The sequence below is a fragment of the Microcaecilia unicolor genome, chromosome 7 (assembly GCF_901765095.1).
Source record: "Microcaecilia unicolor chromosome 7, aMicUni1.1, whole genome shotgun sequence".
Lineage (NCBI taxonomy): Eukaryota > Metazoa > Chordata > Amphibia > Gymnophiona > Siphonopidae > Microcaecilia > Microcaecilia unicolor.
Window position 1 is genome coordinate 262,698,027 of NC_044037.1, and position 12,683 is coordinate 262,710,709.

The 12,683-nt window shown below is 40.5% G+C and overlaps 1 protein-coding gene across 1 annotated transcript in view; it reads left to right on the top strand.

Annotated features, from left to right (window-relative positions):
* LRP1B (LDL receptor related protein 1B) overlaps positions 1-12,683 on the top strand; it is a 1,639,960-nt gene that overhangs the window by 699,164 nt on the left and 928,113 nt on the right. The window contains 1 exon segment of the mRNA XM_030210865.1: positions 9,884-9,964. Coding sequence (XP_030066725.1) covers positions 9,884-9,964 — 81 coding nt within the window.

Here is a 12,683-nt window from a genome sequence, read left to right on the forward strand (position 1 = left end):
GTCCTCCAAGACTGATAATGGAGCAAGGGGGCAGTCCTTGATGGATGATCCCCTAACTCTACTAACTTGCATGTCTTATCTACTATATTTTTGAGAAGAATAATCTACCTGCTTTCTTGGTAGTTTCAAGTACATTGCCATAATCAACTTTTTCTAGACCTAGTGACTTTCAAATCAGGCCTTTGGACTCATGCAAACAGTTGTTATTGTTTTTTTCTTCAGTATATCCACAGATAGATATATCCATTAAATAGATATGTGGTATTACCTCCATGCATATTCAACATAGTTAGCCTGACAACCAGACTAGCTAAGTGTATCCTGAGAATTTTGTTGGGATCCTTGTTCAAGACTAATGCTTTATACATACTTCTTTTATGATGTTTCAGTATAACCCCATCTATATTACCATCTTAATTACAGTTTGGGGGTTATAAAGGTGTATCATGTCTCCTCATACAAAGGACACTGCTGTGGTGTTGGCTAGATTGTCCCATTTCATTAATAAACCAATCGAAGATATACACTGACCTGAAAAGTCAATTATAGCTGGCTGTAATGAGCTAGCCAGTGGACAGAATGCATGCTACTTCTTTCTTTTGTTCTGTCATATGCATGCATGCACAGACTTTAATATTTTTTTCTTTTAATTTGCTTTCCTTTCTTTGCAATCCAAAATGCATAAACTGCATTAATCCTTAGCTGGCGAAATCTACACCATTCCTCTAGCTCGGACATATTTCTCCTCATGTTTTCCACACTTTTAGCATTGTTGCTAATAGCATGTTGCCTACCCTGTTGGATACTTTGATAGCATCGGCAAAATAAGTACCTGTATATAATATGTAAAACGTTTTGATTGTAACTATAGAAAGGTGGCATATCAAGTCCAATCCCCTAAATCTTTACTAATAGCCATTATGCAGTAATATTTATTATAATGTTGTCCAGATCCAGATGACTGGCAAACCCTCTTTCTTGGAGTGAATTCCATTTGCCACTATCCTTTGTTCCCTTCAGAATGCATCTAATCATGTCAGCCACATTACAGCATAGCGTGTTCCCAGCCATATTGAAAACCAAGAATACCATGAATACTACAATCTGCACTATCTTGTCACCTAATGTACTGGTTACCAAATCATGGAAATTAATTATATTCATCTGACAAGGTTTGCTTTTTTGCATTGGATTCTATAGTTCATTTAATTGTAAAAACTCCACTATCCTCTGTTTTTGCTCCAATCCCATTAATTTACTCACCGTAGATAGCAGACTAAGTGGTCTTTAATTCCAAGCTTCCTGCTTACTTCCACCTTTGTGAAGAGGAACAACATCTGCCTATCTCCAGTTCTCTGATACCATCCTGACTTCACAGAAGCATGGAAATTGTCAGTCAATACAGGTGATAAAACTTGTCAAAGGGGACTTTTCACTCTCTATATGGAAAGATGCTCCCTAGTGGTAGTAGGTAGTACAGCAAGACAACCACTAGAGGTCAATGGTGTCATTTTGGATTTGGGTGTTGACCTGGCCAGCAGTGGAGGAGGGTTTCTTGCTGCCTGGGACTACTCATCCATCAGTGTTGGGAAGGTTAGAAAGGAGGAAACTAGGGTTCTGACAGGGGTGTTAAGGCCCAAAGACTGTTGTTTGGGGAAAGGGTTGAGCTGGTTGTGCTGGCACTCTAATGTTGATCGGAGATGGGGTTGTCATGGGAGGGGGTATTCAGGGAGAGTCAGGGCCTGTGTTGGGGGGTCTGGATGTGCCATGGGGTGCCAGGGTTGTGTTAGGAAGTCTGGGTGCCACATCGGAGGACTGGGTTTGTGTTAGTGGATGTGTGTGCTGCATCGGGGGTCTGGTCAGTGTCAGGACAGTGGGTGCTACATCAGGGGGTTTGGGTCTATGTTGTGGTATGGGTGACGCATCAGGTGGTCTGGGTCAAGGGTCAGAGGTGCTGAATTGGGGGGGAGGAATGCAAAATGATTGCACTGCCTCAGTTAGCTGCACTCAGAAAGTTAGTACCTGGGGTTGTATTACATGCCTAGGCTGATAGAGCAGAGGATCCATACTACCAGCCTAAGCATGTATCGTGGTGCGAAAAGATGCAGGGTAGACCCCCAGCATTTATTTCACAACTTATGTACTTACTTTGTGTAGTAAGTGCAAAATTTACTGCAGTTTACTAAAAGAGCCCCTAAGTTTCCTTAATACCATTAGATGTATCATTCCAGGATCATTGCTTTGTGTTTTGGTAAGGGCCTGTACTGTACATGCAGGGGCTTTCTTTTTTCAGTACATTCTGGACAATTAAAATATTCCCATTAGCCTAGTTTGCATTTTAGGGAACCGATGCTCCAGGTAAAAAGTTGCCATCTCCAGAGGTATAGTTTACTTTCAAGGCCAAACTCACAATAAGAAGATTAATGTAATCTCAGTTATTCTTTTATATATCAGTGAGCTCCTTTGCATGTAGCTCTATCCAACCAAGGTCGTTATTTTCCATATGTGCTTCCTCATTTTAGAAAGGACGCAGAAGTTAGGATTGAGGCATCTAGCTGAAGATAATTCCAGTTTCAGTAGTATATTAGAACAGAATCTGCTGACATAGATGCTGTTCTAAAATACGGAGAAATGGACATTCATATCTGAGTGTGGGCAGTATAAATATCCATTTTAGAAAAATAAAGGTATAGAATATCGATTGACATGTTCAAAGTCAACACAAACCGGTTATCTGGTGGCACATAACCGATTATGATGTAAAATGGCAACACAATCTGCCGCAAGATAACAGGTTATATTTGCAATCTTAGAAACATAACCAGTTATTATCCCAACACTGTAACAATGACCGGTTTACCTGCCAGTTTGGCATTTGGGGAGGGGGGTTTAAAGGGGCACCCCCCCCAATCAATCCAGTGGAATGCTGTTCAATAGTAGTTGTTTATGAAATCCTAAAGGTGGAACTCCCAATGTCAATCTTTTAGGACATTGATAATAAGGGCCGGATTCAGCAAATGGCACCAAAAAATAGGCACCAGTAAAAAGTCTGTGCTCGATAAAATTCTATAAAAAGCTTTCCAGACTGAGCACTCTTTATAGAATAGTGCAGATTTTCATGGCCAAGGACTTACACCAACTGAAACCTGGTGTAAATCCTAGCTCACAAGTTGGGCGCGCAACCCAAAATTCAGTAACACTGTATGTAACTTCCTGGAACACCCCTGACCCACCCTTACCTGTCTTATGACCATACCCCCTTATGGGTTCCACAGGAGAAGATTTAGGTGCGATTCTTTATAGAATCATGTATAGGCATTTGCACGTGCAATTCCAAATTAGTGCCAATTAATGCAAATAATAGATTGTTTGCAGCCAATTATTGAGTGTTAGTTGTACGCACAACTCAGTATCGTGCTTACAGTTGGGCATCCAAATTTATTTGGGCGACCTTTATATAATCTAGGGATAAGCCGCCCCTGAGATGAAGAATGTCTATGTACTTGCCATGCCCTTGTTCGACTGAACACACCTAGACCACACCACTTTGCCATTTGCACAGATTTAGGATTAATACATACATACCCCAGGACCAGAATTAAGGAGGGGGCAAACAGGACAGCTCCCCTGGGCCCCATAGCTTCAGGGGGCCTTGTGGTCCAAGCATCTCTTACCCTTCTCCTCAATAGGGTCCATCTCCTTCTCCCTTCTCCTCACCTCCCCAGTGTTCTTTAAACATCATTTTCTTTTCTCAGAGGAGCCCTCTCACAAGCTGCCTGTTGCTGCTAGGAACCTTTTTCCTGTGCTGCAATCTGCTCCCCTATGATGCAACTTCCTGTTTCCATCTGGGTGGATCACAGCAGAGGGGAAAGATTTGCGGCAGCCACAGGCACAGACATCCTGTGAGAATAATTGCTGCACTGGGACCACCTGAGAAGAGAAAATTATTTTTAAAGAAGACCTGGAAGGTGAGGGCAAGGGATGGAGGTAATCATAATGAGGAAAAAGGGATTGATGCCCAGATTGCAGGGCCCCCTGGAGCTGTTGTAAGTTAGCCCAGGGGTGGGGGCAGGGAGGGACAAGAGAGGGAGGGGGGAAATGTCAGACTGGAGGTGGGGGGAGAGGAATAGAAAAAAACAGAGGAGAGAGAGAGAGTGTGTGTGAGTGAGTGGCAGAGATGTTAGACCTGTGGGAGGCAGAACTGGGGGAGGGGAAGATGCTGGATGGAAGAGCAATCAGGAAGAAAGTGAGATGTTGGACCAGGGGATGAGAGGGAGGGAGAGAAGGAGAAATGTTGGACCTGGGGTTGGGCAGGAGGGAGGTATAGATGCTGGATCATGGGGTGAGAAGAGGGAAGAACAGCAGCAGGAAAGAGCAATGTTGGGCCATGATGTAGAGGAGGTAGAGGACGTGAGATGATGGGCTGGGGGGGGGGGGACTGGAGGATAGATAGATGGGACAGGAAGATGGTGGAGGAAAAAGGACAAGTAAATGTCAGGCCGTGAAAATGAGAGGAAGAGGAGATCCAGGGCTACAAGAATGGAGGGAGGGGATATGCTGGAAATTGTGGAATCATGTGGGAAAGGCAGGAAGGCAAGGAGATGAATGAGAGGAGAATAATAAGTACATAGATAGAAATGTGGTAATGAGGAGTAGATGAAAGATAGAAGAGAATAGGAGGCTGGAGAAGGAGTGAGATGGGAATGGTAGAGCTAGAAAATGAGAAAGGGAGATGGAAAGTTGGTAGGTAGCTGAAAATTAAAAAGGAGAAATGTGAAAAAGAGGGTAGATTTGAGTGGACCCAGAGGCAGAGAAGAAAATAAAGGAGGGAAGAGCTAAAAAGAAAGGTCAGTATATCAGAGACAGGTGTAGTGAGGGAATGAAACAATACAGGAGAGAGGAGAAAAGACAAATGGACAGCAACTACTGGAAAGGGAATTATTGGAAGACACAGGAAAGCAGAAGAAACAAAATGGAACCAACATGATGGAAACATATCCAAACAACAAAGGTAGAACATAGCGTTTTATTTTGAATTTATTAGCAGGAATATGGTAGCTTTGGGATATGCGCATCACAAATATTTGTACTGTGTTCAGTGACTTAGCCAGACAACTGATTAAGTGGGGAAGGAGGGGGTAGTGGCCTTGAGATCAAAGTGGGCGGGCACCAATTTTTCCCCTTCTCCCATGCCCCCTGCCCAAATGCAAAATATAAATACCTAAGCTGGAGATTACCAGGCCCTGCCAGCTGAAGACCTCTTCCTCCAGTCTGGTGGCCAGAACTCCCCAACCTCTGTAGTTGGTGGCTGCTTGGGGACACTGTTGCTAGCTGAAGAGCTTGGAGATTTCTAGCTGCCAGACAAGAGGAGGTAGTTTTCAGCTGGCAGGGCTCAGCTAGCAGGGCTTCGGGATCTCCATCAGCCACCGCAAGGGAGGTGGCTAATTTTGGGGGGCCTGTTATCAGGATCCCAGAGTGTTCAGTACAAAAAGAAGTGTTTTTATTTTGCCATTGTGGTAGTACTTGCCGAGTTTGATTTCTTGGGGTTTCCAGTTCAATTTCTATTTGTATTTGTGATCCCCTGTTATGTATTTGGTAAAGGTCTGTCTGTGTTTTGTGTGTGAAGAAGTCATTTAAAGTTGCTTTATGTGTAGTAGTAATGGCAGGTGGGGAGATCAGGGAGAGGGGCAGAGAGGAGAGGGAATCAGGGCCCCCCTCCTTAATTTCTGCCCTGGGACCCAACATATGTAAATCTGGCCCTGCATATTCCAGCTTTATAAAATGGGGATTTATGCAAGATAAATATTTAGGGTGGTTTATGCACATATTAAATGCAAATAGCATTTGTAAAATTAGGGCCAGTGTGTCTGATTTTTTTCCTCATTAAAAGTCATGTTCGCAAGGTTTGATGTGTGTTACTGATAATTAACATGTGTCAATCACTCAGTAATGCAAATTAATTTGTTGACACATCTTAATAAATAGATGCCTTTGATAGGTGCCCTCCCTATTAACTTTCATAAAAATTGCTAGGGTATTAAATTATAGGAACAACAGACACAACACAAAATGTTTTGACAGTTAGCCTAGGACTGTGATTAACGACTATTTATTTACAGATTTATTTTTAAAATTTTTAGCATGTCATTCAGTGCTGCTCTTCCAGTCTCCATAATAGATTTTTTTTTTTTTTTTAGCAAACCAGAATATATCTGAATAGGCTACTAGTTCCCTGGAAAATATAGTCAGTATTGGTAAATGCTTTACAGAAAGTTATTGCAATGAAGTGTTCATCAGTGCATCATAGACTGTATGTACAAAAAAACTGCAATTGCAGTAAATGTTAAAGATTGCTGAGAGTGAACATTTTCTAAGGTCTGCAAAAATTTTTGACAGAAACCTGACCTTCATTAGTGTTATGGGCACTTGCTATTTGAATATAGCATTGTGGCTCATTTACAAATTATTCTTAGCTCTTAATTAAAGTGAGAATCAGATAGAAGGGTGAAGAATAGTTAGGGTAAATTCAATAAACAAAAGATAGGATGTTTATTCTCTTTGTTCAAGGTTATAAGCCTTTTCTTGCTTACAGAACCATTAATAATAAAGAGAACAACCATTTAATCAACAGTTCTATACGTGTAAGGAAATGATGAAAAGGTTATTGAACTCCTACCCTTTGAAGTTAATTTGGATTAATTAGGCAGCAGGTGTTTAGTTAAGCAGATCTAATTTTGTCAAGCATATATTTTCATGTTTATATATAAAAAAACATAAGCGAAAGGACATAAAACTGCTGATTCACTAACATTTCTTTATTCAAAGCCACTGCCCACAAATTCTGTTTAATATGTATGCATATTTCACAGCAACAATAGTCTCTTGGCACTAAAACTGAGAGGCATACACAGTTCACATTACAGACAACAAGAAAAAAAAGGAGAAAAACCCTTAGGTAGAGAGTCCATGGGAGAGAGAGTAAGGGTGGGCCAAATAACCTCCAGCAGCCAAATGTAGATGAACAAAATTTTATTGACAAGGTACCCACACTAAAAAGAAGACCTGACACGGGGCCGTGTTTCGGCAGAAAACAGCCTACCTCAGGGGTCTAAGTGCTCTGTCAGCTGCAATATGAAGTGGAGAGATGGTGCTGAAACATGTTTTGTCATCAACCATTTGCTGCCAGAAGCTGTTTTTACTCCATACCCAGTTGAGGGCCGGTTTTTGTTGTTGGATTTGTATGCTGTTTCAGTGTGGGTGCTTTGTCAATACAATTTTGTTCATCTACATTTGGCTGCTGGAGGTTATTTGGCTCACCCCTACTCTCTCTCCCAGATACACAGTTCATGATCCATACCTTAGGTTTCAGAAATTTAGTCTCCCATGTTTCCTGTTCTTTGAAGACTAGAGAGAAGTCCTGCTGCTAGTTGCTGATCCAACTTTTGACCTGAGTGTGCTTGCTCTGCCTGGAGACTGGAGCTCCTCCTCTTGTGGTTGACATCACCCTTTGTTGGTGGGGACAGTAGCATGCAGCACAAGCACATTACAAAAATACATGCCAAAGAAGTGTGCACATGCATTTTGTTTTCAGTTCTTAGAAATGATGCCTAGTGACTGGGAGAAGCTTCAGCCTTCAATTAAGGTTTTCATATATTTTCTGTCCTTGGGTATTGGGATTTGACAACTGGACCAGTCTTTCTGAAGTCATAAAACATATGGTTAAAAAGAAAAGAACTGTGTCATCCAAGGCTGGATTTGCAGCACAGGTTGGGTTGATGTCCATTCAGGAATATATGTCTAATATTGCTCAATTGGGATTGGGACCACAAGATCTTGGTGGAGGACGAACAGCTAGCTATATGTGATTTATACATTTCACTAAGTCTCAGGGACCAGCTCCATGTGAAGGTGAGGGGAAGATTCATCATTGCCCTCTAGAGATCCAAGAAAAGAGCTTGAAGAGTTTTCTGTCTTTGGAAATATTGATAGCAATGGGCTTGCTGATGACTTTGTGGGAGAAGAAGGAGCAATAGCTGGAAGCAACGTCTTACGCTCTTTAGAATTAAGTAGCATTTCACCGAGTCCTTCAGTATAGCGGTAGCCAAATGGATGAATCTACTTCTGGCATAATAAACTCAGCAATATCAACTATAGATAAAGTACAACAGCAAATGCATATTCAAACTTAGATGGACATTTTACGGCCATGCTAGATATGGGCTTAGCACACAGGAAAGACCTCTGTAAGGGCCCCTTTGAGAATTATGCTTCTAAATTATGCTTCTAAATATTTGAAAATTTACTTGGGCTGATTCCTTATAGTCAAAATTTTTACTAAAAAGTGGACAGCAACAGGGATGGATTTTGGATAGGAAAAAGAAGTCACGAGCTTAGCACTGATTTTCAGAACTTTTTTCCTAATTCTATAATCTTGCACATTCATTTTCATACTTCACGCATATAATAAGAACATAAGAATAGCCATAGTGGGTCAGACCAGTGGTCCATCTAGCCTAGCATCCTGCTTCCAGCAGTGGCTAATCCAAGTCACAAGTACCTGGCGGGAACCCAATTAGTAGCACAATTTCATACTAAGGAAAAATGGCCATTATTCAAGGTAATCAAAGTAGTTTTCTATGGAGTCAGCAATTTTAAACAAAGGTCAATGTCTTGTTTCACAAAACATTTTGGTATCTCACTGTAGCATAAGAATACCATTGTCGCCATTTTTGGATTCATGTATCATTCAGCTCAAAAATAGGCTAGGATGTATTTCCTACAACATATGTATGTTTCTACAATGCAACATAGCATGGTGCTTCTTCTAGCTTCTATTCATTTAGACCCAGATTCAACAGACCTGTTTTCTGTCATAGACAAAGAATGGTGCGGGGGAGGGGGTGCCTTACTAAATAGGGTCGTGGGTGGGAACTGAGTCAGCTGATGTTTAGTGCTGATAATTGTCAAGGCAAACTGCATACTCCATCTTGTAGATCTTTCAATCTTGTTCTGAAGTGGTCAATAATGATATTCTTTTTTGAAGGAACACTTTAATATTGTCTTTGATGCAATGGATTTACATTTTAATGCTATGTTTAAATTCTTGTTCTCGTTCTCCATTTATATAAATATGCATGGGGAGTAGGTGATCACAGTAAAAGAAACAGAAATCAGATTTAACATCAACATATCTAATGTCTGGCACTTGGTTATCTTTAAATAATAACAAAATACTACATTTTCCTTTCGCTAGAATGATGCAAAAAATCAGTATACAATTATAGAATTATACTCTGGAGGAAAAAGAGCCTCACAGAGCTCCTAGACAATATGCCCGTCTATTGGAGCTGAAACGGATCTTAAACTGATCCTCTGTTCATCATTGGCTCTAAAAAAAACCTCCAAGGGAGCATATTAATCATTGCTCACTAACAGATTTAAGAAAATGACTTGGAAAAAGGCTTGGAGCGTCTTAAGAAGTGCATCTGAAGTCTTCTAGCGTTAAAGATAAGTGCTTATTTTGCACCAAGTTCCAATAGCTTGTGAAGTAACAATTGGATGGAACTGTTAAATTTGTCACTACAGTTATTTTCTTAAATCTGTTAGTGAGCAATGATTAATATGCTCCCTTGGAGGTTTTTTTTAGAGCCAATGATGAACAGAGGATCAGTTTAAGATCCGTTTCAGCTCCAATAGACGGGCATATTGTCTAGGAGCTCTGTGAGGCTCTTTTTCCTCCAGAGTATAATTCTATAATTGTATACTGATTTTTTGCATCATTCTAGCGAAAGGAAAATGTAGTATTTTGTTATTATTTATTGTAAGCAAATTTTTCCATACCTTATTTGTTGCTTTGTAGTTGATACTTGGTTATCTTTCACAGAATTTCCAACATGTGAACCTCTAACACAATTTACATGCAAAAATGGAAGATGCATTAGCAGCAAATGGCATTGTGATTCAGGCAAGTATCATGTGCTTGATAGCTACAACTGAATCTTTGCACAGGCTTTGTGATCTGCCAAATAAAATAATGTATGTGTTAATATGAGAGTTTCTTCCTTGTTATCCACAGCCTGTTTTTATAATGGGAGTTGTGGGGATTTAAACTAGCAGCCTTTGGACTTCAAATCAAGGACCGCCTCTGAGTTAAAAGAACAAGTTCTTTAGCTGAGCAATTAGCAGGACTTTATCAATTTCAGCCAGGTTCATTATGTTAGTCCTAGTATTACAGATATCTGCAGTCTAATATAGGATTATGCAACATGATCATGAGGAGTACATTTGTAAAACATTTCTTTCACCCAGGCATACCTGTAGCTATGCTATTGGTGTTTATACATGCAACTTGCTGCACTCATATGGATAGTTTCAGGAAGACATTTCCATATATGTAAGCAGCTGGGACACTGTTATTCAATGGAAGATGACATGGACTTGGTATGGGTAGGCAGAAAAACATTTAGGTATACTTCCCACTCTACAGTATGAACACAAGTATTTTTTATTTTATTTATTTATTTGTTACATTTGTATCCCACATTTTCCCTCCTTTTGCAGGCTCAATATGGCTTACATATAACCGTTAATGTTGTTAGCCGATTACGGTTTGAACAAATACATAATATGAATGAATACAAAGTGATATTGTGGTATAATGAGATATACTGTATGTATGGTAGGAAATAGTTGGGGAACTTAGAGAGGGAAAGGGGGAAGAAGAGTCAGGTAATGTCCGTTGCAGTCTTTGGCTATGTTGTGTCGCAAGTGACCGGTATTTTTATGTCGGGCCATTGGGGTATGCTCTTCTGAACAGGTCTGTATAATCCAATGAGTGTCCCTGTCAACTTTTGCATCACCTCAGAAGTGAGTCCATCTTTTATAAAGGTGCTCATTTCAGCCAGGGCTCAAAATGAGAGACTGAAGGGTATAGAACTAGATTCTATATATCACACCTAAAATAAAATCTGCGCTAAAATGAAATATTCCTAGGTGTATTCTATAAAGTATGCCTAAATTTAGTCGTACTTTATAGAATAAGCTTATATTTCCGCACAGTTTATAGAATACGCCGAGTGCCCATCCATGCAGCTAAATTTAGTTGCAGGCAGTTACGCCAAGTAAAACTTGGTGTAAATACCAATGTCTAAATTATGCACAAACTGGGTGTATTGTGTAACCATGCGCATAGATTTTAGAAATGCCCATGACCTGCCGTTTCCACTCCCATGGCCACATCGCCTTTTCAACTGTGTGATTTAGAATTTACACAATTATGTTATAGAATACATTTAGACAGTTCTGTGTGTAAATTCTAATTAATTCCAATTAGTGTCCAATTATTAGCATTGATCAGCTTGCTAACGAATTATGTTGTGTACGCAAATCCAGAATAAGAGTGGGTTTGCTCATGCAACTTAAGTTGCACTACATAAAATCCGGTGGTTAATGCCTTTGATCTAAACCCTCATTTATTATTTTTGTATTTAAGGAATAAAAAAAAAGCACAGCAGTTGGCAGTTTTCCTTGTTAATTGGCACCATTTAGATATATAAAGGCACATTTTAGATAGAACATATAAATCAGAATTGAGATGTCCAGATTGAGATGTGTCACTTAACCCTCCATTAGATTGTGAGCCTTCTAGGGACAGAGAAAGTACCTGCATATAATGTGTACAGCACTGCATACATCTAGTACCGCTATAGAAATTATTTGTTTATTTATTTATTTGTTGCATTTGTATCCCACATTTTCCCACCTATTTGCAGGCTCAATGTGGCTTACATAGTACCGTTAGGCATTTGCCCAGTTGGTTGATAACAAATACAAGGTTGTAAAGTGATCGAATGAGGTATATGTGGAGGGTCGGAAGTGATGAAGGTTGTGTGTTGTCCAGTGTGATCATTAGGCATGCTGTGCTTTGAGTGAAGAGGGTTACGTAGGGTTGTTGGGATAGGCCTTTTTGAAGAGGTTGGTTTTTAGTGATTTTCTGAAGTTCCGGTGGTCATGGATTGTTTTCACAGCTTTTGGAAGGCCATTCCATAGTTGTGCGCTTATGTAGGAGAAGTCAAATGCGTAGGTTGTTTTGTATTTCAATCCTTTGCAATTTGGGTAGTGTAGGTTTAGGTATGATCTTGCAGACCCGACTCTGTTTCTCAGTGTGTTTTTTCTAGCAAAAAAGGTGCCGGTACTTTGCGGTGCAAAGGAAAGCTACGAGAATGGTATGGGATTTGTGTCACAAGACGTATGAGGGGAGACTTGCGGACCTGAACATGTATACTCTGGAGGAAAGGAGAAACAGGGGTGATATGATACAGACGTTCAAATAGTTGAAAGGTATTAATCCGCAAACAAATCTTTTCCGGAGATGCGAAGGCGGTAGAACGAGAGGACATGAAATGAGATTGAAGAGGGGCAGACTCAGGAAAAATGTCAGGAAGTACTTTTTCACGGAGAGAGTGGTGGATGCTTGGAATGCCTTCCCGCGGGAGGTGGTGGAGATGAAAACGGTAACAGAATTCAAACAAGCGTGGGATAAACATAAAGGAATCCTGTTCAGAAGGAATGTATCCTTGGGAGCTTAGTCAAGTTTAGGTGGCAGAGCTGGTGGTGGGAGGCGGGGCTAGTGGTTGGGAGGCGGGGATAGTGCTGGGCAGACTTATACGGTCTGTGCCAGAGCC